Here is a 27,173-nt window from a genome sequence, read left to right as displayed (position 1 = left end):
GAGATATAAGTCAGATGGTTAAACCATCAAAGTGGTGTCTTGCTCATGGAGCCAAGCTTTAGCCTTTTTCCGTAATAGGTGGTAGGAAGGTTCTTCTCTTAGGGAGAGAGGGAGGGCATTCCAATTTCTATCCGCAAGGACAGGGAAGCTAACCACACCGGCTCATTGTTGTTTGAATCGGGGTATGCTGACGCAATGCCTCAAGGCAGAGTTGTTGTGTTGCGTGAGATAGTGTTAGCCAGGTAGATGGGCACTTGGTTGGAGAGGCACTTGTGAGTAAGGGACAAGTTGTTGTATGCTATTCTTTGCTTGATGTTAAGCCATTTTAATGAGGTTCTGGTTTCCGAGATGTGTAAGTTCCTTGGGATGTTTAAAGCTGTGCGAATTGCGTTATTTTGCAAATCTTGCATCTTGTTCAGGTTTTGTTGTGAAGTGCCAAGATAAAGTGCATTACAGTAGTCAAGCTTATAGGGTACTAGGGCTCTTGCTAAGGTAATGCAGTTGGCTGTAGACAGGTATGGTAGGCAGGCTGTTATAAGCTTACAGGTGTAGGCAGAAGAGGAGGCCAGGGCATTGGTTTGTCTTTTAAGTGTCAATGTTGAGTCGATATAGATTCCTAGTGTTTTGACCCCATTAGCAACTTTAATAATGTTGCCGTCAATATTGAATGAGGTGATTGATACATCCAATTTGTTCAGTTTGTCAGGTGAGCCGAGGAGGAGCAGCTCTGTCTTATCGTTGTTAAGATAGAGCCCATGCTTCGCCATCCAGGCTTGCACAATAAGATAGATGTCATTGAGTATCCTGCTATCTACAGCATAATCACTAGTGATGAGGATGAGTATCTGGGTGTTGTCCGCACAGTTAGTATAGGTTACACCCAGATAGTCAAGCTCATCAAAAAGTGGCTTAGTGAATACATTGTAGAGAGTGGGAGACACACAAGATCCTTGTGGAACCCTACAGGTGACTGGGGAAGGAATGGCAGAAGCAGAGGGTGCGAAGACCCTCAGGGATCTGTTATGGAGGAAAGATTCAATCCAGGCATTGGCTTGGTCTGAAAAATGCACAGCTGATGTGAGGTGTTTGTATAAGATTTTGTGGTCCAGTAAATCAAATGCTGCTGATGGGTCAAGTAAAAGAAGCAGGGCTAGTTTGCCCTTATCTTTCAGGGTTTGGATTTGAGTCTTGAGGTCAATACGAGCGGTTTCAGTTCCAAGTCTAGGTGTGAATCCTGATTGTCTTAGCCCTAGTAAGTTGTTAGATTCCACGTATTGCTGTATCTGTAGATAAGCAGCTCGGTCCAATATTTTATGCAGAAATTGGACCATTGTAATAGGTCTGTAGTTGGCTGGGTTGTTGGGGTCCAGGGAGGTTTTTTTTAACCACAGGAGTACCGAGGCGTCTTAAGTTGTTGGGTACTGTGATGGATTTGAAGGAGTCGTTGATAATTGATGTAATGAAAGGGGCAAGTTCCTTCGCGGCTTCCTTAATAAGAGGGGCAGGACATGCATCTCCCTGGCAATTAGATGGTTTAAGTTTCAGTATAATAGTTTCCACCTCTTTGATTGATCGTGGCGAAAAGTTGAATTGGGTCTGAGTGTTCCCCGTCGTGCAATGTGAGTTCTGGATAGGGTCGGCATTAGAGATAAGAGATTTCTTTGTAGCTATTTTAATTTGGAGCATGGTGATTTTGTCTTGGAGTGCATTCTGAATATTGGTACACCAATGGGTGTCCTTAATTCACGTGTCAAGGAGTGGGGCTGGGGTTTCTAATTCTTTCAGGATGTTAAAGAGTTCCTTGGTATTGGACGCTGCTTTAGGGATATGGGCATTGTAATTGTCTTTTTTAGTTTGGATTATAGCTATTTTATAGTTGAAGGAGGCTGCGGCAAAATGAGCCTTGTTTAGCGCTGAAGGTGTGTTCTTCCATAAAGCCTTAGAGGATCTTTTAATTTTCCTATGCTCATTAAGGTGAGGAGTGTACCAGGTATTGAGATGGGCACGTGGTTTAGACTTGCATAGTTTCATAGTCGCTAGTGTGTTGATGGCCTTAAAGATGGTGTGATTGTACAGGTCGACCAGTGCTGTGGGGTGAGAGATAGTTGTGGTGGGGTTGGTAATAGGTTCAAGTAGAGGGATGAGTTTATCTAGGGTTAGATTACGTTTGTTCCTAGTCATTTTGGCTGGCGCTGTAGTTTGTGGAGTAGGTGATACAGATTCATTGATATTGATCAGGATGAGGTGATGGTCGGTCCAGACGGAGGGGGCATTAGAAAGATATCGATATTGCAATTGAGGTCTGCTATCCAATCTAGGATTCTGCCTTTATTGTGAGTGGGTTCGGAGATGCGGTGAGTAAGTCCTAGTTCAGTCATCGTGTTCTTAAGAGCAAACGCTTTCTGGTCATTGGAGTCATGTAAGTCTAAGTTGATATCACCCAGGATGATAATTTGTGAGTTCTTCTTGGTATTGGTGGATAGTAAGTGAGAGATATCATTTTCAAAGTTGGTGGTGGGACCTGGCGGACGATAAATAAGGTGGATAGTAATAGTAGAAGTGGGTGACGTGGATAGCTTAACTGATAGAAGCTCTGCTGATGGCAAGGGTAAGTTGGATATAGTTCTCAGACCTAATGAGGTTTTGTGAATAAATGCAATGCCTCCTCCTTTGGAGATATTGGTGTCTCTGTCTGCTCGGATGATCGAGTAATTGTATGGTATGGAATCTTAAAGAAGAATTTGGATGGATTTCAGCAGATCTAGTCAAAATACAGGAATTCACTGGGATTTCGGGGATATGGTAAGTGCATATCCTGGTGTTCTCCCAATTCTCCCAGGACTATCCATTCTAATAATTCTGTTCTAGATACTCATGTTTCCACCAGAGGTTGGTTGCATTTTTTTTAAAATATGTGTCAAGTCATATGTGGTATGCCTGGGGATTTATTCTGAGATCTAGTACTTCCTTTTAGCTCTGCCACAGTTATGCTTGTTCTCACCTTAACCTATTGCTCCTTATTAATGTCTGCTTCCTCTTTTAATAAACCACTCTTGCAAGGGGATGTGGGCAGTGTGTACCAGGAACTGGCAATGAAATAGACAACCCGGGGACAGACCAGGCTGTCAGGATTTGCGCAGCCCCCATTTGTAGGACTAAGTAACAGACAAAACACAAACAGAAATGCCAGCAAAGCCGGGAGATTCCAAATGGGTCCTAGCTGCCCAAGGTTCAGAGCTCAATGCACAAACGGGAACATTTAGAGCGTGACAGCATATAAGCAGTGGCAGCAGGGAGAAAAACCAGGGTGGAGCTATAGGATTGGGCTGCACACAAGCATTCATAGGTATGCCTGGCATGGACTTTGGGAGAGGAGCCAGTGCTGACAAACTCCAGGGGCTTTTGTATAGAATTAAAATCGTAGTCATTTTGGTTGTGTTGCAGTCCACTGAAACATGCTCTCCTTCTTCTGTTCATGAAGGAGCCTGTGTGTTTGAAATTCTGAGTCCAAATGACATTCCAGATCAAGCTGCTGAGTGTTCCTTCAGGTGCATTTTGAGAGTTCCAGTCCATGTTTCCAAAAATACAGATTTGTGCCGGGAGGGGTAAAACTATGATTCAGGGTCAAGGCTGTTGATGGTTCACAACGTCCAGCGGGTCTGAAATCAGCGCCACGAGAGGCAGAAATGCAGAGTCATGACCCAGGTACTGAATATCTATATTTATAAGTCACTTCTTGGAAAGCTTTCGTAATCTTCAGATAATTTCAAAAGGCCTAGGAAGAATGAAACTTTTGGAAAAACAGGAACAATTAAGAATTAATCTCTTTAATGCCTTATAAAGTTACTGCCACGCATTCAAGTATGAAAAATGTAATGGGCATTGAAAACTATATTCAAGCAGGCAAGAGAATGAAGCACTGCTGGGCAGCTCTCCTAGGAGTGAAGGGATTGCATAGCTTCATTCATGGCATGTGCAAACCTATTGTGTCTGTGGATATTTCAGTTAGGTGTTATTGAAGAGCCATAGAAAATAAAAGGTCTATCTATTGCAATCTTTGGTTATCTATGGGTGCAAAAGGTAGGGCTTTGTTAATTGGGATAGGTACTCATGAAGTTGCAATGTCTGTTATGACCATCTTCCAATGTCTTGAAAATATGCATGCATTTGTGTTCATTTGTGTTCACATGTTGTTTTGTGCCTTTTTTGTCCTAAAGTTACATTTCATCACTGCAATCATAAAGTCATCAAGGGTGTGATTTGGTTCCCAAAAGTTCTCACCGGGTCTGCCTTTACTCCATCTGCTAACTCTTTGCTCTTATCCGCTTATGTAGTTACTGCCAATTTCCCCAACAAGGTAGCTCCCTGTGGCATTACATGCACATAATAAGATACAGAACAATGCTGGATGCATATGTGAATCCTGTCCACTGCGCCCCCTGTGGGGTATCTTGATTGTATCTGAACCAAAGATATGTGGACATGTTACACATATTTTTATTTTATGCACTATGGTTCCATTTTCTGTGTGAGGTGAATGTAACTCTTATCATTTGTTTGAGATTGAATGGCGGTCTGAAAGCAAAGAGGGGCATTTCAGGGAAAACCTCTGAAAGTATTTCATCTTGTTGCAGTATGGGCTGTAGTTCCTGAACAATCTTAAGGAGGGATTCCAACTCCAGATTGTTTGTGACAGCCAGTGGCACATGATTTTGGACCCCTTTTTCTTGGTATTCCAGAATGTTGCTGTGGTGGATCCTTGTTGATCTCTGGATCTGGATGTCCACTATGCTGCAGATGTGTCGTCGGTTTAGGAAATCCAATCTTAAAACGTGCATGTTTGTATCCTGTTCCCTTGCGCTTGAGTTTATTTATTAGTACCTTCATGCCTGGCCCCATATTGTGGAATTATTTTTGTGCACTTTGGTGAAGCTATCACTGTTCACATAGCCAGTCTGATCTGCTGGTTTGCAATATACTGTGGTCTGCAGCAACATGGAGCCAATGAAGAGCACAAATAGCAGGGGATTCACGGTGTGAAGTTTTTAGGTCTATTAAAAGTCTAGCCGCAAGGGGCTCAGACTGTTGAAGACTATAAAATGATTTGGAGAAAGGAGACAGAATATCGGTCTTAGAATGGTTCAACAATAACCTGTTTTGGCATGTTCACGGATAAACAGAACTGAGGAAAGCCTTGAAGTTTTCAGACAGCATGTTGGTTGCTGTAAAATCAAATTATAATAGTCCCAGAGTTGCATTCTCTTACTCTGAATAAAGAGATCAATTCAAGTAGGTGGTCTCAAGAAAATCTTAGCTTTAATGTTCAAAACAAAAAGATATTATTTCAACAAAGACAGATAAAGTGTCAGACAGTATCGTTTAAATTCACTATCTGTCTGTTATTCTTTGTTCGAGTTGACAAATAATATCACTTTAAATTCTTGTGATTTGATAGATTTGGGTGAATTGCAGTTATCCTGGTAGATTAGATGTCTTGATGCCAAACCCCTACAAGTTTGAGTTCTCAGGTGTTGTCACGTTGAAGTATTTGTGATTAAATTGATTTTAATTGATTACAAGTCTCCTTTTTTGATTTGGAATCTTACTGCCGAGCCTCTTGTTGGAGTTCTCAGGTGTTGTCACTTTAAATCCTTGTGATTGAGTGGATTTGGATTGATTTCAAATCTCCTTTTTGATTTTGGAGTCTTAGTTCTAAACCTCAACACGTGTTTCTCCACTCAGGTTCACAAGTGGTTCTTCAGGAGGTAAGTTGGTCAGTGTTCCTTATTTGAAAGTTTGCCTGTTGTTGACCTAAAAAGAAAGGTGTGGGTGAATGATTTCCTTATGAGCTCATAGTGACAAGTGAATGCATGGTGGGTACAAAGAAGTACTCACATGAGTGTGTGCTCCCGATAGCTATAAGAAAAAAACTACGTGATGCTTATGGTACACTGTCCCTTATTTGCCATTGTTCAAGACAGTTTGATATTCCTGCAACAAAAAGATAATCTTAGCACCCAATTCGATGTATGTATTCCATGTGTGGAAAAGAAGTAAATGAACATGTGCCGCATTGAGGTTTTTGTTTAAAACCGTATGTGCAGCTAACTGCAATTCATAATAGAGGGATGTCTAGGTTGCCCTATTTTAAGTTTAAATTTAAAGGTTGTTTGAATGACAAACATGGGTAAACATAACGTGGATATTTACCTAGTAAAGCAAGTTTCTAACAGCAGCTAATTTAATACATGAAAAGAGAAAAATCTAGTTTTAAATAGTCTAACCTCTTATTTGAAGCTACTGCTTTTCTGGTTCAGATGGAGCAATTGCCATGTTTGTTTGTGCCAAAATGGACGCTTTATGTAATTCGCAATCACGTCATCGCGCTGATGTTTTGCGCAATGACGTCATGCGTTTGTGTTCAGCAGCCATCTTGCTGATGGTTGAATGTTGCGAATTCGACTGGATGGTTCATTACTGTATTGCCATTGCTATTGGGTTACAATAGCACAGTTATCATACAGATGAGTAATTAATGCAGGGTGCTCTATACTGGTATCTGTCTGTTGATGCCTGATTTAAAAATATAAACATGTTACGCTATCATTGTGCGAAATGGTCAATGGGTGTAAATTTAAACCTGCCATTGGTACATATGCATTCATGATAATGAGCATATTGGCGGAATTAAAATTAGGATGCGTATGTTTTCCAATTAAAAGGTGCGTAGTGGTCAATGATTATACATTTTAACGTGCCATTGGTACATATGAATTCAGGCTAATGAGCTTTGTGGTGGAGTTATAATTGAGATTTGTCTGTTTTCCAATCGAAAGGTCACGTGCACCATCATTAAATGCTATGAATCATTGTCACTTGCATATAGTATGTGTCTTGTCTTGTGGGCATAGGATATTAAATACGATGACTAATTTGAAGATGCGATGTCATGTATGTGCTAAATGGTCCAGTGGTTAAGTGTTGTGTCGAGTTATTAGAAGCAACCTAGATCTATGTGTGTTGGTGAAGGAGGAAGGGGAAGAAGCTTGAGTACCTTCTGACTGGAGAGAAATTGAGAGTCAAAGTTTATGAAGGGTCTGAAAGGTGGAGAGAAAGGATGTGTTTAATTGCATCTTTGGGATTATGGTTATGTATGTATTGTCTAGAGTTCCATAATAGATGATTGTTGCTAATTTAAAAGAAATTAAAGAGCTCCTGGTCTGAGTTAAATCCTGTGTGGCAAGTGTCCATCAGGCAGATCCAGCGAGCTTCTTGTTTTCTTAGGAGTAATTCAATGTTGACTCCTCTTTGTGGCATCTGTAGTTTTCATTTTCAAAGAATCTCAAATCCTTGAGTTGATCCAATTTATGTAGTTCATGAAAATGCGTTGCTATTGTAGATCTCATGTATTAATTTTCATTGTTCTAATGTGTTCACTGATCATGATTTTTAGTTGGTGTTTTGTGCTCCGTAGGTAGAGGCGATCACATGAGCATTTTATTCCATATATTACAAATCTGCTGTTGCAGTTAATGATTTGTTGGATAATGTGTTTGATGATTATGGTTTTGTCATTGTCCGTGTATTGATATATGGAGCATTGACCACATTTGTAGTTTCCCTTGAGAGGTTCTGTCAGCCACATAGTGCTCGAAGTTTTGGCTGGTGTGTTTTTTTTTATTTCAAAATGTGAAGGACTTAATTGTTCTTTCAAGTTTTTCGCTTTTCTAAAAGTTATGGTTGGTTTTGTTTCCAATGCTAAGGACAGATCTGGGTCTGCTCTTCAGATGTTCCAATTCTTGCTGAGGATTGTCTTGATTGTTTTTTTATTCGAATTGTATGTGGTAACAAAGTTGGTTATCTGTTCTGTTTAAACAGCGTTTTTGATCTACTTTTTTCCCACTTGTAAGAGTGCCTGCTTAGGGCTCGTGAATGTTTTGAGATAACTTTTGTTAACCAAATCTGTGGGATAGCCTCTTTCTTTAAAGTTAAAGCATGTTGGTTGCCATCTAACCATTTAATTATTACGTGTCATTGACATAGATACAAAGAGTGCATTACTACAGATTCGATCTGACATGCCAGGGGAGCCACATAGAGTTTGAAAAGAGAGGGAGACAAGACTGATCCCGGATGGACTCCACATGGGAGTGAACCCAAACTCAAATGAAAAGTGGCAGAGTCACCATCATGGAGCGGTCTGTAAGTTATGACTGAATCCTGTCTAAAACCCAACCAGATACCTCCCTTCGGGAGATGCTTGATTAGAGTAGCTAATTGTCGACAATGTTAAAAGCAGTTGATTGATCAAGTAATATATGTGCTGCCACACTGCCACCATCAGCTACCAGTCTAAGATCATATAGCACATGTTCCAAAAAGGTTGCATTGCGTGTACTGGGACAGGAGCCCATCTTGTTTCAATGAAGGAGACCTGAGAATTCTGTACATATCTGCAATTGATCAGCCATACCCCATTACAAAATTGTATATTCATGTTGGAGTTCAATGATGGAGAAGACGTTATGCATTTCCAAAGTATTCAAGTTAGACTTGTTCAACAGTGGGACCACCGTAGCGTTTTTTAAGTTAAGCAGTAAGCTATCAAATGTTAAGGAGGTATTGATTAAAACACTTAAACCAACTTATACCAATTCTGGCATTGAATGTAAAGGTTTAGAAGGACTTCCCTCAAGAGGAGACCCGGGTGGTTTGTACTTCCATATACTTTTCTACATTTCTGATACTTTCGTATATAAAAAACAGGATACGCCTGTGAAATAAAGTAGAATGTTGGCAAGAGCTGAATGAGGGTAGGATAAGAGGAAGATTATGCTCATAGGATACAATGTTTCTGGGAAGGTTTATTGAGGTATGAGTTTCCTTGGGATTATCAAAATCCTATCCAATTCAAAACAACTCTTCAGATTAATTAGAGTCATAGTCACTTCCCATCTACCTCTTGAGGTCTATGCATCTGTGCAAAATCACGCGATAAAAGGACAATTGACAGAGGAACACTCAACGGTAAAAGCCCAATAGTTGGTTGGTCAATGAGAACAAACAAGATAAGTTAAACTTGAAATACAAAATCAATCACCAGTGAGGAATCTGAATGGCAAAGCAAGATGACCCTCCATAATGCACCTTCATCAGAACAAATGGCATAAAATACGGCAACAGGATCTTTATAGTTCTCTTTATCTCCCGCTCTATCAACCTACAACCTACAGCCTTAAGAGAGAGATCCCAATAGTTAGAGAAATGGGTGAAGGTACATTTATAAGCATCATATCATTTGGCTGAAAGGCCTCATAGCTGTAAGCAATCCAGCGCAGTTTTTGCAATGCTCTATACCTTGTTTTGGTCTTGTAGTAACACTGTATTTTGAATCATACCTTTGGGCCCCTCTCTCCTGTGGCCGCAGGTCCTTCAGGCCCTCTTACACCTTGCAATCCCTGTTCGCCCTAAACAAAAAGAGAACATGTCATTAGAAATTAATCTCCCCACATGCAGCTCTGACATGCTGTTCAGAGCAATGACAGCACAGCCACTGAGAATTTTAAGGAAAAGCTGCACACTTGGATAAACTTTGGGAAGCGCACAGACAACACACACTTGCAGTCCCAGGAGTTAACCATGGCATTCTACATTTACAATATGGCCCCAGTTTCATGCCTACTGCCAATGACACAAGCAGTACTGACTCCCTCTCACACCTCTTTGGTGTCCATATTGAAACATGTGTAGTAAAAAGTCAGAAACAAACGTGCTTCATGTTTTCTACCTACTGGGCCATTTTCCTTGGATTGTATGCACAGATATGGTAGATGGTGTGTAAAGTTCACTCTGCCTCTTAACCCAGTTCAGTGCCTGAAATTCGACAGCATTTCAGCATTCATCAAATTTAGATGTGGGCAAGGAATTCTGAATCCCTATGTATTCTGCCTGCATTTCACAACTTAAAAGAGCATGTGGAATCCATAGGGATCCATAATAATGCCAACCACTTGTTTTGTTTTAGGGGTTTAACAAGGCACAGGATTCGGGAGTGTGAATGATTCTCGTTTGTTCCTTATTTACAAACCACAAGCCACAGGGCCTTACGGGCTAGCAGTATTTCTGGAAATGTAGCAGCTAATTGCATTCTAACCCTGCTAGTTTGGCACACAGTGGGCTGGTGCCACATCAAGTGTCTCCTTCACTTTTGTTCCATGTGTATATTTGTATCCACACTCAAGTACAAGTGGCCTATTGGTGTGGGCTGCCCCAGAATTGACTAGGCAATGACAGATAATGATGATGCATACATGATTTGAGGAGGGCTGGCAGATGGACCTAATGACCAGAGGCAAAGCCAGAATTGTCTAACAAGTGGGTCCTGAAGCTATTCTAGTTGGCCCACCGCAGTGACATTAACATCTGTAAATGCCCACATGGTATTGCTCAGTGGGAATTTACAGAGCTTGCCTGCTCAGGACCTACCCCAGGGATGTCATTTGTGACCCCTAAGGTCTCCCTTGCTACCCCCATCCCCTGTGGCCTCCCTTGCTACCCCTAAAAAGAATTAAAGCTCCTGGGCTGTGGCCAACGCCACGTGGCTCTTTTTTTCTGGAGTGGCTGGCTTTTAAGTGCAGACCTCTTAAAAAGATATGGGGTTCCACAAGTGTAAAACTTTAAGCACGTTGAGCAGTGACCCTATAAGAAGAATAAGAATAACAAATAATTTGTCTTTCTGGAATGCAATACAATAATTGCTGGACTCATTAAAGTTTTATTTCAGGCACTTTTCAGGGGGTGAGTAACTGATTTGGTCTGTTCTTAAACACCTCAAATTCACAATGCAGACAAAAACTTGCAAAAAGCATTTAAAGTAGAATAAGCATCCATTTCTGACTATGTATTTTGCTTTTCGCAAGTTCTAGTTATAGCATGTTTTTTTCTGCCGTTATCTCTGTTGCGATCATCACAAGACATTCCATCTCGGTGTCCTTGGTCACTTCACAAATTCCTTGTGCCTAAAAGCTTGTGTACAGTGTAGAAATGTTTCACAATAGCACATAAAGTGGCTCTTGATTTCATTGTGCCACAATTAATGCTTTGTTGTAATGTGTTTATCTTCCCTATCTCCATGGCATGCTGTTTAGGATGTTTGTTTGCATGTGTGAGGTAACGAGTGCCCAGAGTATGGGATGGTGTGTGAGTGTGCTGTTTTCCCAGCGATACTCTAAATTTTTTAATACGCAGTTATGAACCCTCCAAATGGTATGTATTTTGCCAACCTCTGAAGCCTGAAAAGTAGATCCATGCAGGCTTGACATGTGGCCAACTTTGCACCAGACCTGTATAGGAACTGGCCTTCTATTAAATCTCAGTTACCAGTTTAATGGTATCCACTACAGAGTGTAATTTTCTTTCTGACTTTTAGAACATTCAGATATGTAATTGCTCATTTTACCATAGCCGGTAAGATAGCTATAGCCGGTAAGATCGCTCAGTTGGTTGAACGATATTTGCTGTGATGTGTAACGGTTTATTGAGAAGCCGCCTTCAACACGGGGAGTCCCTTCCCTCACCACTCAAGTGGTTATTCAACAAACTGTTTACCATATTCTTTTTTTAGCCCTATCTCAGACACATATCATGCCCCTTGGATCCCTCGCCCCTGAGCTAACAATGAGCCAAGAACCAGGCCAATGTACAGGAAATATATTGTATTTATTTAAATTAAAAGTAATAGAAATTATTACATAAATATCAAAAACACAAATAACATAAAACCACTTTATCCATGGCGCAACACAACTTCTTTCAGCATAAATAAATCACAAAAGTGAGTTACAAAACAACTCAGACAAAATTCTTCCCTTTCTGTAAATTTCACTTCACAAAATGATTGCACTGATCAAGAAGAAGGCACTAAGGTGACGTTGTGCGATTTTGATTTTCCTGTAGGCTTAAAAGGCTAGCAGTAGGATTTCAAGATTGGTAAAAATAGATTTGGCAATTATAATTTTGCCCACACTTTTAAACACAGGGTGATTTAACGGTTTGTTTTTCAGACCCCCCACCTTTGCTTTGATCTATGTTGGGAAGTCAGACAGAAAAATTGGAATGCTTTGGGGAATTTTGGATTTCAGACCCCCCCCTTACTGAAATGCCTGTGTTGGGGAAGCTGCATAAAAAGGTTGGACTGAAGAAGTTGGGGTCCGCTGGACAACACGGACTACCCAATAAAATTATAGGCCATAGTTTTCAGCGCACACTGGGAATTGAGCTTTGTTAATTTCGAATTTTAACAAAATTCACCACGTAGTGTTCTGCCAAATGGGGAATTAATTAAATTCATATTTTTGGTTACATAGGCTAAGGATCTACACAGTTTCCCCCTCACCCACTATAAAGGGAAAGGATACAAGGCAAGCACACTCCCCCCACCTTTTGGTTTTCCAAGGCTTAGTTCTACTTGCATAGCAAACCTACATAGCAAGCCTCTGTTTAAGGTTCAGGAAAGCAAGCTGCATCTCTGGACACTCTGGAAAGATAGGGCAGGGGTCTGGCCACTCCACTCTCAAAGATGACCTCCTGTTCTCTACCACAGGACCCAGTCAGCTTTGAGGCCTTCCTAGAAACAGACATCTCCACCCAGATGCACTCTCAGCAATATCCTCTGGTGTCTCCTTACAGCTGTCAGATGGTAAATTTCAGCAGCCTTCTCTGTCTCCTGTCTGTCTCCTTTTCCTGTCGCCCCAGTTTTTGCGTCTCCTGTACTTGTGCAGCCCCCCATATATAGCAGAAATGACATCACCAATTTTACCATCTTGGGGAGGTACTCTGCAATAATTCCTGCCACTAAGATTGGACAGTTACCCTCTCTCTCCTCTTAACCGTGCCTCCAAGTCAGGATTGATTTAGGGGTCTAGAGCACGATATGGTAATTCCCATTTGTAATCGCCCCTTTGTTCTCCTTTCATCTTTTTGGCAAAAACAAGTTATGTACCACAACTTCATAATTCTACTAGCAACTGCCATACTAACCATATTTTCCGATTTAGCTTATCACAGAGAATTAGATAAGCCGACCACCAAATCTGTACGATGTAGAACGGCCATGTGGCACATTTCTGCCGTTTCCATAAAAAGCACAACCGTGATGAATATGTAAGTTATTAAGCATATCCCTAATTTCATTTTCCATCTGCTCACCAACTCTCACATTTGGAGCATGTTCAGATCATCCAGAAACCTAGTCCAACTGGCCATTACTGTTCCCAGAGTCACAGGTAGATGCATTTTATATCCCCCAAAATCACCTAGAAATTACATAAAAAATTGTACAAAAATGAAATCAATCCACCTTACGATGTCTGAGAAAAAAGGCCTATGATAATAGTCCTTCTAAATTAATTGTACATCTGTATGTTCAGCCAATGGGAGAGCTGCTTCTTCCAGCACAGTCATCTGTCTCCATGAGCCAGCCTGTGACCAGAGGTGTGTTATGAGTCTCTCTGAAGTTGGTAGTTTGCTCTTTGAAGTTGCCGCCCCCAGTCTTCACACCTTTTAGTCATGCTCCAGCCAACAAGGACTTTCCTTGAAGTCCCTACTTTACTGCTGTCTGGGCCAGCAAGTCTGGGTAATTCTGGACTTTCGACACTTTCAGCAGCACATTTTTATTTCGGGGGGTCATTAGACGGGAGATGTGACATCCAGGCTGGAAGTGGGAGTTTTCTTTTGTGAAGTTTTCCCACAGCCAGAAACAGGGTCTGTGTTGGGCTGACATTTATTTTCATGAAAACAAAGTGGCTCTTCAAATGCCACTGGAGTTTGTTGGTGAGACATAATATACATTGATCTTTGTCAACCCACACATCATGTTTTGTTTTCCTGCTATTTTTCTGTGAGCAGTGATGTTTTTTTCAGTTTTATGTTTTTCAAACCGTTTTTATTTGCACACACATGTGCAGGCCGTTTTTGTGTTCAATGTTTAAAAATCCTGTTTTCCATGTGACAGAGATCTTTGATTCCTCCTTCTTTTGCAAATTAAAATGCTGCTTGTCCATTGGTAATGACAGGTAGGCCCATTTCGACATGGCTCTGTAACTTTACTTGAAAAAACAAAAACAAAAGCCAGGCCGTTTTTGTTTCTGTGTTTAACATCTTGCTATTCATGTGAAAGGGACTTCTGTTTGGGGCCTTCAAATGCACCCCACATATGTGTTTGTGATCTGCAGGTTGCAGGTTCTTATCCTGGCAAGTCCAACTCAGCCTTTCATCCTGCTGAGGTTGATACATGAGTACCAACACAGGTTGGGTTATATTGTTTGTATATTTGTTCTATATAGAGCGCTTAAGCGTAATTGCTATATAATAACACATCATTATCATTTGACCTTGGACGTCTGTTTGCATTCACACTAATTTGATAATATGGGCCTGCACACACACTGATATTAATTATACATATGGTGATCCATTCTTGTATGAAATGTATATCAGATTACAGTGGTATTGTAACCATATTTTTCATAGTGTACTTAGGAACAATGCTATGTGATGCCACTTTCTGTTTGTCAAGGGGTAAAAGGCTGTGTTCCATCGCTTCCTGTGATGTCACTTCGGGGTGGGTCAAATGACATCACTTCCTATGATGTCATCCGAGGTCAAGGGTCATGCAATGTCACTTCTGCTACCCCTGGCATTTTGGTGAAACGACATCCCTGCTCTACCCTGTCTACGTCTCTGCTAATGACGGTATGACTGTTGCATAGGAAAATACTTGGGAGATGCATTGCACATTTGTTGTGTGATCCGCTCTAGAATTAAACATGTGTTTTATAAAAAAGTCAGGAACAAGGTATAGTTACAAGTATTATGATCAAGTGATATCCATGACCTCAGTAATTGCAGGTGACTTCCTTAACCCTTAAATAGCAGTTATGACATTGATGTATGCTATGCAGGTCTCAAGTCAGGGGAACACGTGGGTGAACGACGTCCGCCCACTTTTACAAAAAAAGTGATTCTTCCACTTGATAACACAGCGCTGGGTAGAGAATTCAAACTCGGGTCACACGGCTTTTAGACAAGAAACTTAACCACAAGACCACAAGCATCTCTCAACAGAATATTCTGAAACATTCATATTGGGCCTCATTACAAGTGTGCTGGGCCAGAAACAACGGTGCTGGTAGGCCTACCGGCACTGTTGTTTCAGGACTGACACACTACAACTCTGCGGGCGGGTGCCGTCCGTCCCACCTGCCAAGTATTGCTGACAGGGTTACCACCGGACCACTGACTTTCTACAGCACAGGGGACGGTTTCTTATTTTTCGATATAAAAGGTCCGCTTGTTTTACTATTTAGCAGGCAATATTTTAGGTAGTCATGTTCACTTGGGAAATGCGTATTTGTCCTATGGAATTTCTTGAGCTGGGAAAGACATTTTTTTATTCAATATGCAAATATCTAGCAATTTACCTTCAGTGCCTGTTATATCATTCCTCACTGTATATGCCAGAGTCCCTCCACTTTATTTTTGAGACGTAAGCCCTGAATTGCTGTGCTCTTATACTTGCAGGTCTCATTTTGAAAACACCTGTCTGACAAAATGTTGGCTACTCAATTAGTGAATTTGTGTTTGTGAAAAGGTTATCTTCATAAATGATGATTATTTTTAATTTTTTATTTTATTGTTTGGCTGATTAAATCAACCTTCCAATTTATAATTTGAAAATACAAAATCTTACATTTTACAGTTTGATGATAAAACATTTTAGGCCCAAATGACATAGTAAAGTCTCCCATAACCTCAAGGGCCATCTCGAACACGTCTGGGGATTGACGCCTGACCTACAATCCTGGAATCACTCTAAATACATCTGATCTTGCAGTGACACCTGACAGACGCAATCAAGCAGCTTCGGAACACCTCTGTACTGGTGTGCTAAGGTATGACAAACCATAGACATCCAATAGCGGCAAACACCCGTGTACACTTAATATCAGCAAGAGAGATCTTTCTGGACAACCCTTTGGCGCCCTCAAACTTGTCCCATACTCTCCAACAGCAGAGCACCTTAAGTGGAAGTCCGAGAACCGCAATACCATTCCTTGAGAAGTGCGAGCAGAACCTTACTGCAGCAGGAGACCGTCTAGAGAAGTGTCGCTATTATAATAACAGTGCATCCTGAGAAAGCTAAAACCAACCCAATATTCAGGACAACTTTATCCAGGCCCTCTCAAGGCCGTTAAACAGAGGGTTGGGCTCCTGTCGTACAGGGTGTGTGCCCTCCTCAATACCGGCGCGGAGCAGGCACTCTCATCAAACCGTTGGATCCCACAGCCTCACCACATCAGACAGACAATCACTCCAGGAGGCACTCGGTACTATACGCGGTTGGTTCCCTCATTGTGCGTGGAATAAAGTCAGAGATCAATTCACCTCACTGGCCATGAACTCCATGAGAAGGCCCGGCCCCCATTTCGTTCTTGGGGTGTGTGCCCTCTTCTCCCTGCACAGAAACTCCTGCGATCAACTTTGTCTCTCACTACCCAACCACAGGTCAGCAAAAGGCATCTTTCGCAGCGTTCTGAGCCCTGGGCACATGGACATCATGGAGAAATTAGCACCCTATAAGTTCTCCCCCCAGTGCACTCCTAGCAGTCCACCTCTCTCTGTTACAATGGCATCCCCGGAACCCGAGGCAGCTGCGACCAAGGCAGATGTAGCTGATCTGCTGACAGAAATGGGAAGCATGAGAGCTGACATAGGTGGAAAAATAGACAAAATTACTCACAGAATCAACAAAATAGAAGAGAGACAAGAGGAAGTCGAGCATAATCAGACTTCTCTGACCACATTGGAATCCCAAATGAATACGAGGATTGCTGAAATCGAGGCAAGGGAGGAGGACTTTTGCCTTAAAGTCGATGATTTGGAGAATCGGGAGCGACGTAATAATATACGCATCCTCGGCATCCCGGAGAAGGAGGAGTAAACTGAGCTCGACCTAAAAAGAACTCTGAATACGCTAATGAAACTTCTGTTTGAAGACAATTTGGTAGATGAACTGAAAATTGACCGCATTCACAGGAGAACAGTTCTCGCTCGATTCCATAATTATGCAGACAAAGCTGGGGTCCTTCAGAAGGCCAGATGCAGCCCACAGATTTCACTGGACACAGCGACTGTTTCAATTTATCAAGACCTATAATCCCTTACACTTTCTATGAGGAGGAAATGTCTACCGCTCACTACATTTTTGAAGGAAAAGGATGTCTGATACCGTTGGGGATACCCCTTCTCCCTCTCATTCGAGTGGGATGGAAACACAGTAAGGTTGACGTCTGAGAAAGGCAGCTCCAATTGCATGGCGGCCCTACGGAGGGATCAGGCGGAGGGATCAGCCCATAACGGAAGAAGAGATCAGGACAGAGCGTGGCGGATCAAGGGACCGAGACACAATAAGATACCGGGTTCTAGAAAGTTTCCGAGAATGAACGCATCCCCGGACGTGGAACAATTAACGCCTGCTCACAAAGTGCAGTCATGATTAAGTTGCAGGCCCAATCACGGGCTTACACAAAAGAACCGCAAGGGACTAAGAAATGAGGGAACCCGATTGGGTCATCAATAACTATGGAAAGGATCTATATACTCACAGTATGGGGTAAGGGGGAGTGCAGGGAGCTCACTGTTATTTAAGTTGTTTGGTTCTAGGACCGCCAGTTGCACGGTTCTCACTGGTGGTCCGAGGCTGACTGGGTGAAGATAACCCAGCTAGATCGGACGCCACATAGGGAGGGGGTAAGGATGCGGGAGGGGGGAGAGGGACAGGGAGAACAAGACAGACATTCAAACAGCAACATGCAGACTTGTAAGGTGTAAGCTGAATACCGTGCTGGTGAGACCCCTCGAGGAAAGCCCAGAAAATAGACATGGATATGACAATAGACAACCAAACAAATAAATCTGGGTTCCTTAGGGCTGGCACTCTCAACGTAAAGAGTCTTAAATCCCCCACAAAGCGGTCCCTGATCTCTCGAGAATTCAGAAGAGCCAACCTGGATGTACTTTTCTTCCAAGAAACTTGATACACAAGAGGGGAGGAATGTAAGAGACCTTCATTCCAGGGCGGGACTTGAATATTGGGGTTTGGGCCCCTTGCGAAAAGCAGGAGTTGGTATCCTGATGCGGAAGGGACTCAACTTTGAGGTTTTAAAGGTCAGGTCAAATGTAGAGTGGAGGGCCATTGGACTGGTGGGTAAGATCCATAACACCACTCACACCCTAGCATCACTACACACTCCCAATACTGGACAATCCAGCTTCCTCCAGCGCAAGGTACCAAAGATTATGCTGGAGGCCGCCGGACAGGTCATCCTGGCTGGCGATTTCAATATGTGGACTGACCCTTTATTAGATAGACGGGCCGGCAACCCATAGGCGAATGAGCCACCTGATGGCGGCTGGGCAGAGTTGGCCAACATGATGGATCTATACGGACTACGGGACACATGGCGGTATTTCCATCTCAACCACCCAGGATACACCTTCCGCTCCGCCCCACATTCCACATTCACAAGAATAGATCATATATACCTTACCACTGGGTTTTGCGATGATGCGGCGGCTTCAGAGATCACTCCGATCTCCTGGTCAGATCATGATATGATCACTACTAACATAAGTCTCATGGCACTTCCACAAAACAATTCAAAATGGCGCTGTAATGAGTCGCTGTGGAAGGACCCCATCTTTCGAGAACAATTAGAGAATGAGGTCACACAATACTTCATAACGAATGACACAGGCAAAGTGCCAAGAAATGTGGTGTGGGAGGCAGGGAAGGCAACATGGAGGGGCCTCTTGATTAGGGAGGGTCCCTACAAGAAAAGATAGAGAACTCTGATAGAAAATAGGCTTAGAGCGGAAATTGCACAGCTAAATGCTATAGCGCAGACTGATAAGGAGGGGAGAAGGGAGAAAATAGCTGAAGCAGTTCAAAAGAGAGAGGAACTCCAGCAGCGTGAAGAGGGACTAGTTATACGTAAGCTCTAATTTTTTAAACAAAAACACTATGAGAAAGGTGTCAAGACCGATGTACTCCTGGCCGCCCGTCTGCGGGGACAATGAGTGGAACGATGGGTTACGGCTATCGAAGAAGTTAGTGGTCTCCAACCAGGAAACTCAGAGAGCAGCCTTGAAGCTTTTGCCAATTTTTATGAGCAACTCTATAGATCTGAATCCACACAGAGAAAGGCAGATATAGACTGTTACATGAAAGGTATAAATATGCCCAAACTCCCTCCCGACAAAATGGAGTCGTTAGAGTCCCCCATAACCTCCGACGAAGTAGAGAGAGCAGTTAAGAGACTGCCAATGGGGAAAGCACCTGGGAATGATGGGTACACCACTGGGTTTTATAAGACCTTCCTTACACCTCTCCTCCCCTTCATGGTTGACCTATTCAATGAAATTCTACAAACGGGATTAGCATCCGAGTCATTCTCACAAGCATTAATCTTGGTGATTCCTAAGGATGGTAAGGACCCCAAACAGTGCGGGTCATACCGCCCCATCTCCCTCCTCAACATCGACGTGAAAATATATACGCGCATATTGGCGGCTGGGCTGGAGATCCATATGCCCTTTTTGGTACACCCTGATTAGTTCGGATTTATCTTAGGGCGCCATGATGCTGACTCTATGTGGAAGACTCTCCATTTAATACATGAGTCAAAGGGCATGTTGAACGACCCCTCGCTGCTGTCTATTGATGCTGAAAAAGCATTTGACAGAGTAGGGTGGGACTTCTTGGAGGAGGTGTTATGCAAAGTAGGGCTTGGCCCGACTTTCAGAAAAGGAGTCAGAGCTTTATACACTTTCCCTCAAGCATCGGTCATGGTAAATTCAACATACTCTAGATGGTTCTCCCTCGGGGAGGCACGAGACAGGGCTGCCCCCTCTCAGCTATACTGTTTGCTCTCTCGTTAGAAACCCTTGCCCAGACCCTCAGAGCGGACTCCCAGATAGAAGGGCTGTGGGTAGATGGAAAAAAATAGAAACTAGCCCTTTACGCCAACGACATTTTACTCCATGTCCAGAATCCCATGTCTTCAATACCACGGGCTATCTTTCTGATCGAAGCTTATGGGGCAGTGTTTAAAATGAAAAGGTCCAAATCCATACTCTTCCCACTCCACGAGCTCACCCCCGACTCCACCAGGAGACTCTCTCAGCTGAGTCTGATGATGAGAGGTCCGACGCTACGTTATCTGGGGATCAATCTAACAAGGAACCTGGACGATATGTATAAAGCAAACTTCCCCCACGTTCTCTCCTCATTTCAGGCAGACTTGGCAAAATGGTGAACCCGTTCCAGGTGCTCCCCTTGAAAATCCCCATTGCGTTCTTTTGGGAGGTAAAAAGTTCCATACTACGATCCCTGTGGCAGGGGAAGAAACCAAAAATATTGTATGAAACACTCATATTGCCCAAAGAAAAGGGGGGTAAGTCTCCCAGGTGTTAAATTATATTACTAAGCGGTCCAGCTACGTGTACTGATTCCTCACCTGAGGGGAAGAAAGGACCTGCAATGGATTCACCTAGATAACCACACTCTAGCCCTCCCCACGGTATCGGAATGGCTATGGGTTCCCAGAGCTAAACTTCCGAAGAGACACCGAAACCACCCCATACTTGGTACAATGTGGGACATATGGAAGGAAGGGGTGGACATGAAAGGCGTTACACAACGTGGCCGTTGCCCCTATGCCATATATACACCCCAGGGATCCGTGAGGAAATTCCAGACCACCCACGATATCAATCCTAGTTTGATGCAGGCCTGGAGAGGGTAGGGCAGCTGTGGAGAGGTGGAGTCTTTCTGATGATTCAGGAACTGGAAGAGGCTCTCCAAATACGCTCGATCCCGGTTTTCCTTTATCTTAGGCTTAAAGGTGTTCTCTCAAGAGAAAAATAGAAAGTGAAAACACAAAAGGAACTCACGCCGTTTGAAAAACTGCTGGACACAGTGGCTGAAGCCAAAGGCCTTATCACGAGTATATACAGGGCACTACTAGGTAATGGGCTTAGGTCAGTCACTAAGCTCAAACGGAGGTGGGAACTAGATCTTGGGCATGAGCTGGAGGAACACACGTGGGCAAAGATATGCAAGTCATCCTCAGAGCTGTCGATTGTTGTACAATACAAATTACATGCTATCAAATTGCTGCATAGATGGCAATACGACCCTTATAGATTATCGTAAATGTTCCAAACTGCTATGCTGGCGGTCATGTGGAAGGAGGGCTAATTATTGGCACATGTGGTGGGAATGTCCTCGGGTCCAGGTGTACTGGAGTGAAGTTCTGAGCTGGATCAGGCAGGTTGATGGAATCTCCCAGGATATGCCACCTCTCCTCATAATGTTTAGCTTAGAAGAAAGCGATGATGGAATGATGAGAGCAAGTGGAATTGTGGCCCCCTTATTACTCGCCGCGCGCGCCTGTCTGGTGATCAGTTGGAAAGCGTTACAACTCCCCAGCCAATCTGAGTGGATAGGGGTAACCAAAAATATATATGTGATGGAGTGGATCACCACCACCCTCCACGAAAGAGCTGCCTAACATGGAGCACTGTGGAATGACTTTGCAAGCATGTATCTCCCTGGACCCGCAGAGAGCCCTGCACAAAACCATGACAATACCAGCGAAAGCCATATAATACATCCTAATAACAACACAATGTGCTAGCCCGGCAACCCATGTGCTAATCTAGTGTCAATATTGCGAAACTCTGAGCAAACAAGCTGATAGAACACGTTTGAGAAGGGAACCCCATTGCAAATGAATATCAATGCATGTTATAGTGACTGTTATGTGCGGTTAACCTATCCTGGCGGATGGGTGGAGGGAGGTGGGCTGGGACGACAAGAATATATCTTGTTGGTTACATATCTACTGGAAGAAGAGATGGAAAACATGTGAATGTAACGTGATACAAATGCCAAACTATGTTGTGTAATCTTTCTGTCTAAAACCCATAAAACCAAATTTGAAAAGAAAAAAAAATGTAGAAAAGACAATGTAATATCAATGACATCAATTAACATGAACAATGAAATCAATGTCATCAAAATATTAGAATGGTATAAAATTAACACTGACATATGATAACCGGAGATTCCTTTTTCGCCATCTAAAAATGTGTTGATTTCTTTAAATATACATTCTTAAAAGTGCTACTATTCAATTTTATGATCACATACAATTAAACAGTTGGTTACTATAAAATGAGTAGATATAATGGACATCTTTATACACAATGTACGCCCATTGTATATCATCAAGATTTATTAGATTTCGTTTTTTGCAACGCCCTTCGAAAATAAGTATCAGTAGATTTTATACTTTTTCTATCCTGTATTAAAGCATATAAACAAGGATTATGCTATCTTTCAGTAACATGTCCCATTATCATGCACTATGTTACGGTACATTCAATTCAAGACCTTCTAAAAACTGAATATTGGCAATTCTAATTGAGGACTTCTCTGTACAGAATATTTCTTGCCAAGCATCCTCGATTGACATGATTTGATAAACATTAAACACGTGTTTAAAACATGTATTTTGTCTTTGAGGTAAAGCAGCACATTCAACCACCGGATGCTGCAAAGTTTCCCTATAAGTTTCTTTTTTGCAGAATCAACACATATTGTCTTTTCTGCTGGGGATCTCGCGTCTGGCAAGAATGTCTCTTGTCGGCCATAAGTTCAATCTAAATCTCATATATTGGTTCCAAAAGTGTGTTGAAGGGTATTTGGTTAGATATTCAGCCATAACCCAGTACTTTTGTGGCCAAATACTGCAAAATTAAAATCTACATTTATTTTGAGTCATTATCCAATCATGCTGGTAGAGTTTAAGTTGAGCATGGCAAGGGATGTATAACAAACGCTCAATAGATATGTCTGCATCAGCTAGCAGGTTAAGAGTGAAGTTCCTCCATTTCAATGGGAATACCTGTTTTGATAATAAAAGATATGATGCTTTGTTTTGCTAATTGACATTTCCTGAGCAAAGTACATAATTTCCAAGAATAGATGGCAAAAACGAATCATAGAGATTGTGGTGGATTTAGGAAATTAAGGATCTTTCACAAGAATTTACCTTCGATCTTGTCCCAAAATGATTTTTCTCGCGGCAGTTTATTTCAGCACCATATGTTATAATAGGTACTGCTTTTTGAGTATAGTACACCATGACAGAACTAATTGCCAAATTTATAGAGTATTGATTTAGCTTGGGTGATAGCAGTAGACAACTTGCATTCTATGTTAATCACATATAAGTTATAATTTGATTGATCATTCATGTTGACCCCTAGATACTTATAATGTGGCGTGACCAACAGCTTGTTTTTTGCAGGATCCATGTAAATGATTTTCTCTGTCGCCGTTTGGGTTTAACAAATTCCATAATTTGTGTTTTCTCGAGATTGATTGACATGTGATGGATTTGTGAATATAAGCCCAGACCATCTAACAGCCTCTGAAGACCTCTTTGCATTTTGAGGTCATCAGCATAGAGGAGCCATGGGATCTGCTGTGATCCCAGCTTTGGAGCATCAGAGTTAATGTTGACAAAACTCTCCCCCATATCCAATATGAACAGGTTGAAGAGGGTGGATGCCAGTATGCACCCTTGCTTAAGGCCCCGATGCGTAGAAAAGGAGGCCGACATAAGTCCATCTAAGTTTAGCGTCACTTGCGTTGAAGTATTTGAATGAAGTAGGTCAATAAGGGTCACTATAGATTATTTAATCAAGGAATGCAGAAACCCATATGCAATTATGCAGTAATTGCCAAATACCTACAGGCTCTGATTCCAGCGGCTACCACCTCATCAATATACCCACGCCCACAGAACAAAGTGACTAAGCAATTGAGCAAATGTAACCGGGCAACACAAACAGCAAACACTGCACATTGCTTCACACCCTTAGCACAAACCCAAGCCCCACACCAGGCAAATGCTCAAAGCATGTATGTTTACCAGATGAGAATCTACAGAATCAAGCATGTGAAGATTAACACAGGCTCTCTGTATATACACAACACAGCAGAAGCGAACAGCATAAAGGCTTTGTTATGAATGTGAATATAAGCCAGCACCAATGCAGCACTACAAGAAATTACTAGTGACAATGCACCCAAACATTGACATACATTGATATAAAGTCAGACACATGAGGGTCCTTCAAATGTTACTTTGCACTTGTTTGTATCCCTCCACTCAAATGTGAAAGACAGTGCAACTTAATATATCTATCGTTGTATTGGGAATCCCCTCACCTGATACAAATCACAAAGAAACAACTGCATGATTGTCCCACACATAAAGTAATGCACATCCCCCACCCCCAAAAGTCGAAATGTGACTGGCCACACTGCCACAAACACTGCACATCCTGCGGGACCAAGTACCTATAGGAAAAGTCAGGCAGCATCACAAGCTGGAAGAGATAGATGTGATGCTCCAGGCTTCCGGTGCCTTTCGTCAATGTCGGTAAGGGCCATTCGAGACACCTGTCATTGGCGGAGGCCACTAGCAATGGTGTATTGCCATTCACTGTGTTCTCTGAGTCTGTGAGCAGGCTCCATTTGCAGATATCCGATGCTGGAGGGTAAGTGCATCCGGTGGTACTACATCTTGAGTGGTCCGACACGCCTATGCGCCGTTCTCTGTGCGCAGAACTGGCTAGTGTTCTGTTGCTTGTGGTTGGTTATTTCTTCTATAGCACAACAACATGACATGTGGCTAGACTGCTCAGGCCAGTATTAGCATTTCAGCTGTACTGAGCTTTGCCATTCATCAGCCCCTCTTTCAGCTTGTCACTGCTGGGGTTGCTGCCAGCAGTGTCATCTGTGTCAGACGTGGGCGTCGTGTCTCCTGTGGCTATGGCAGAGGGTCTTTGCTGGGTGTTGTCAGCAGGGCTGGTGTGATCTGAACAGGTGGCCTCCTCTGCCAGTGTCGTCTCTACCCAGGCTCTCTGCTGGTAGCATGGCCTTCTGTCTTCGACAGGGCCCTTCAGCCTTTCTCTGTTGCTGGCTTGGCAGGCTCTTCTTTGCCCAGTCCCAGTTTGTATGATCTGATACACTCACTCTGCAATAGGGGTGATTGCAAGACTTTGCAGGCGGTGCTAGATGCACGCCACACTGCATGTAAACAGGGTATGCTTCTTTTCTGTTTGGCAGATCTGTTGGTGGAAGCTGGGGGTTGCAGGTAGGTGGACCGCAGGACCAATCAAGTGTGTGCCTGGCCGCAGATGTTTCTTAATGTGTGGAGTCCTCTGTATAGTTTCAATGGTGGCTCACGTGCATCGTGTTATGTATGCATCAAGTGTTTTGTGCCCTCTGAAGGTTAGGGCCAGTTTTGCCTTTTGGTTTGTGGTGCTAGGACCATGGTGATCACTCAGGGTGTGAGGAATGTGGGCCATGTGTGTATGCGACGGACATAGCATGCTATGTGTGGATGCAGGTGGGTGGCATCAATGTTATGTGCAAAGTAGTTGCCACAGTCAACGGCGCCTGTTATCATGAGGCCACATGTTTCCCCGAGTAGTGTTCATCTGCAGATTCATGGCACGTGTCATGGATGGGTGTGCAGGTTAATAATATAAGGTAAACATGTTAGGTGACGGGTACTGCATTCAGAGAGCATGGGTACCTGTAGTTACATGGCTTACTAGGCCGGGTGCAGCGCCACGCATTGTGCAGAAATCCATGCTCCTTCAGTGTCAGTAGCAAGTGACACTGCATGTGTTGTTTATGTTGCATTCTCTCCGTTTTATTTTTTACCTTATGGCATTTCTTGAATGGGACTTTTCCATGAGGGTGCAGAGTGCGTCGCATGTAGTCATGGCTTTCCATTGGTTATTTCAGAGGGTAGCATCTGCCCCATGACTCATGGGTGCATAGTGTCCCCCTCTACAATGGAACGGCAGAAATGGGATATCCGCCTGCGACTGAGACCGTGGAGCTACCAATGATGCCCGGTGTGTGTGGGAGATGCTTCGTGGAAGCATGTTTCCCACTGTCTAAATGCTCAGTGTGTTCTTGCATTGTAGTTCCGTCCGCATTGTGGCCTTGGGCTGGCAGGGGTCTTCATAACATAGTGCCATTGTCTGCATTTGTGGGGGTGTGGCGTGGGGGAGGGGTATTTACATATCTAATGTGTTCACGGTGGAGCGTGATCGGTCTCTCAAAATAGCATAATCATCTTGTGTTTAAAGCTACGTCTCATATTCACCAGATTTTTCCATATGTACCCATCGTAAAACCTAGAGGTTTTTAATAACAACGTGTTGTTCCTTGTAGGAATAGAATAGGAACAGGTATTATTTTTTTGGGTTGTATGTCCGACACCTATTATATTGAGCAAAGCTTGTGAAAGTAGAAAAAATGAAATATACAAGGATACATTTAGAGTGGAATCTATGGAGTTCAAATGTGAATGTTTTAAACGCTTATATTACTTGATTGGCCTTGTGAAATGTAAACGAACTCCCACCCATTTTGTTTGTTTACGCGCCTGAGTTACCATATTTAGTACTACTAAAATGGCTGCACTTGTTTGGGCCACCAGCAGGGGGATATAATTGTCACTGAGTGAGAAGAAAAAATAAAGTATTTTGGCAGCTTCCCCCGCCCCCCACCCAGGGAAGTAGAATTGGTATCCCCATTGGGGAGGAAGCATGCGTTTTGGGCTGAAGAGAAGCTCTAGGGATTTGAAGAAAGAGGGATCCCGTACCTCGTGGTGTTCTGAGAGGCTATGTTCTGAGTGGCTTTTTCAGGCCTGTTCTAGGCCTGTACTTGTATGCCCTGAGGGAACTACATGACCTCTGCTGGGAGTTCAGAGGTGGGAAAGCCCACCGTAGTTATGATGACAGAGAAGCTGGGCAGCTTACCCAATACCCATGTGTAGCAGGCTCTGCGGACCGGGAAGGATGACAGTAATTTTTGGTTTTGTTGCATTTGGTGGCACAATGCTTGGCCATGTAATGGCCGAAGCACCAGCCAGGACCTTGATTTTTTCAGGGAGGGCTGTGCTTCCGCCATTTTAGACCATAAGCGAACTGGCATTACACATAAGCATAACCTCTGA

At 42.9% G+C, this 27,173-nt stretch overlaps 1 protein-coding gene across 3 annotated transcripts in view; it reads right to left on the bottom strand.

Annotated features, from left to right (window-relative positions):
* Positions 1-27,173, bottom strand: part of COL28A1 (collagen type XXVIII alpha 1 chain) — a 1,696,952-nt gene that overhangs the window by 827,866 nt on the left and 841,913 nt on the right. For all 3 annotated transcript variants that reach the window (XM_069648530.1, XM_069648529.1, XM_069648528.1), the window contains exon 20: positions 9,399-9,467. In XM_069648530.1, the coding sequence (XP_069504631.1) occupies positions 9,399-9,467 (69 nt within the window). The remainder of the gene's footprint in view (positions 1-9,398; positions 9,468-27,173) is intronic.

The sequence above is a fragment of the Ambystoma mexicanum genome, chromosome 2q (genome assembly GCF_040938575.1).
Source record: "Ambystoma mexicanum isolate Mex_15411 chromosome 2q, UKY_AmexF1_1, whole genome shotgun sequence".
NCBI classification, from domain to species: Eukaryota; Metazoa; Chordata; class Amphibia; order Caudata; family Ambystomatidae; genus Ambystoma; species Ambystoma mexicanum.
Note: the sequence above shows the minus strand (reverse complement) of the source record. Positions and strands in the feature narration are given on the sequence as shown.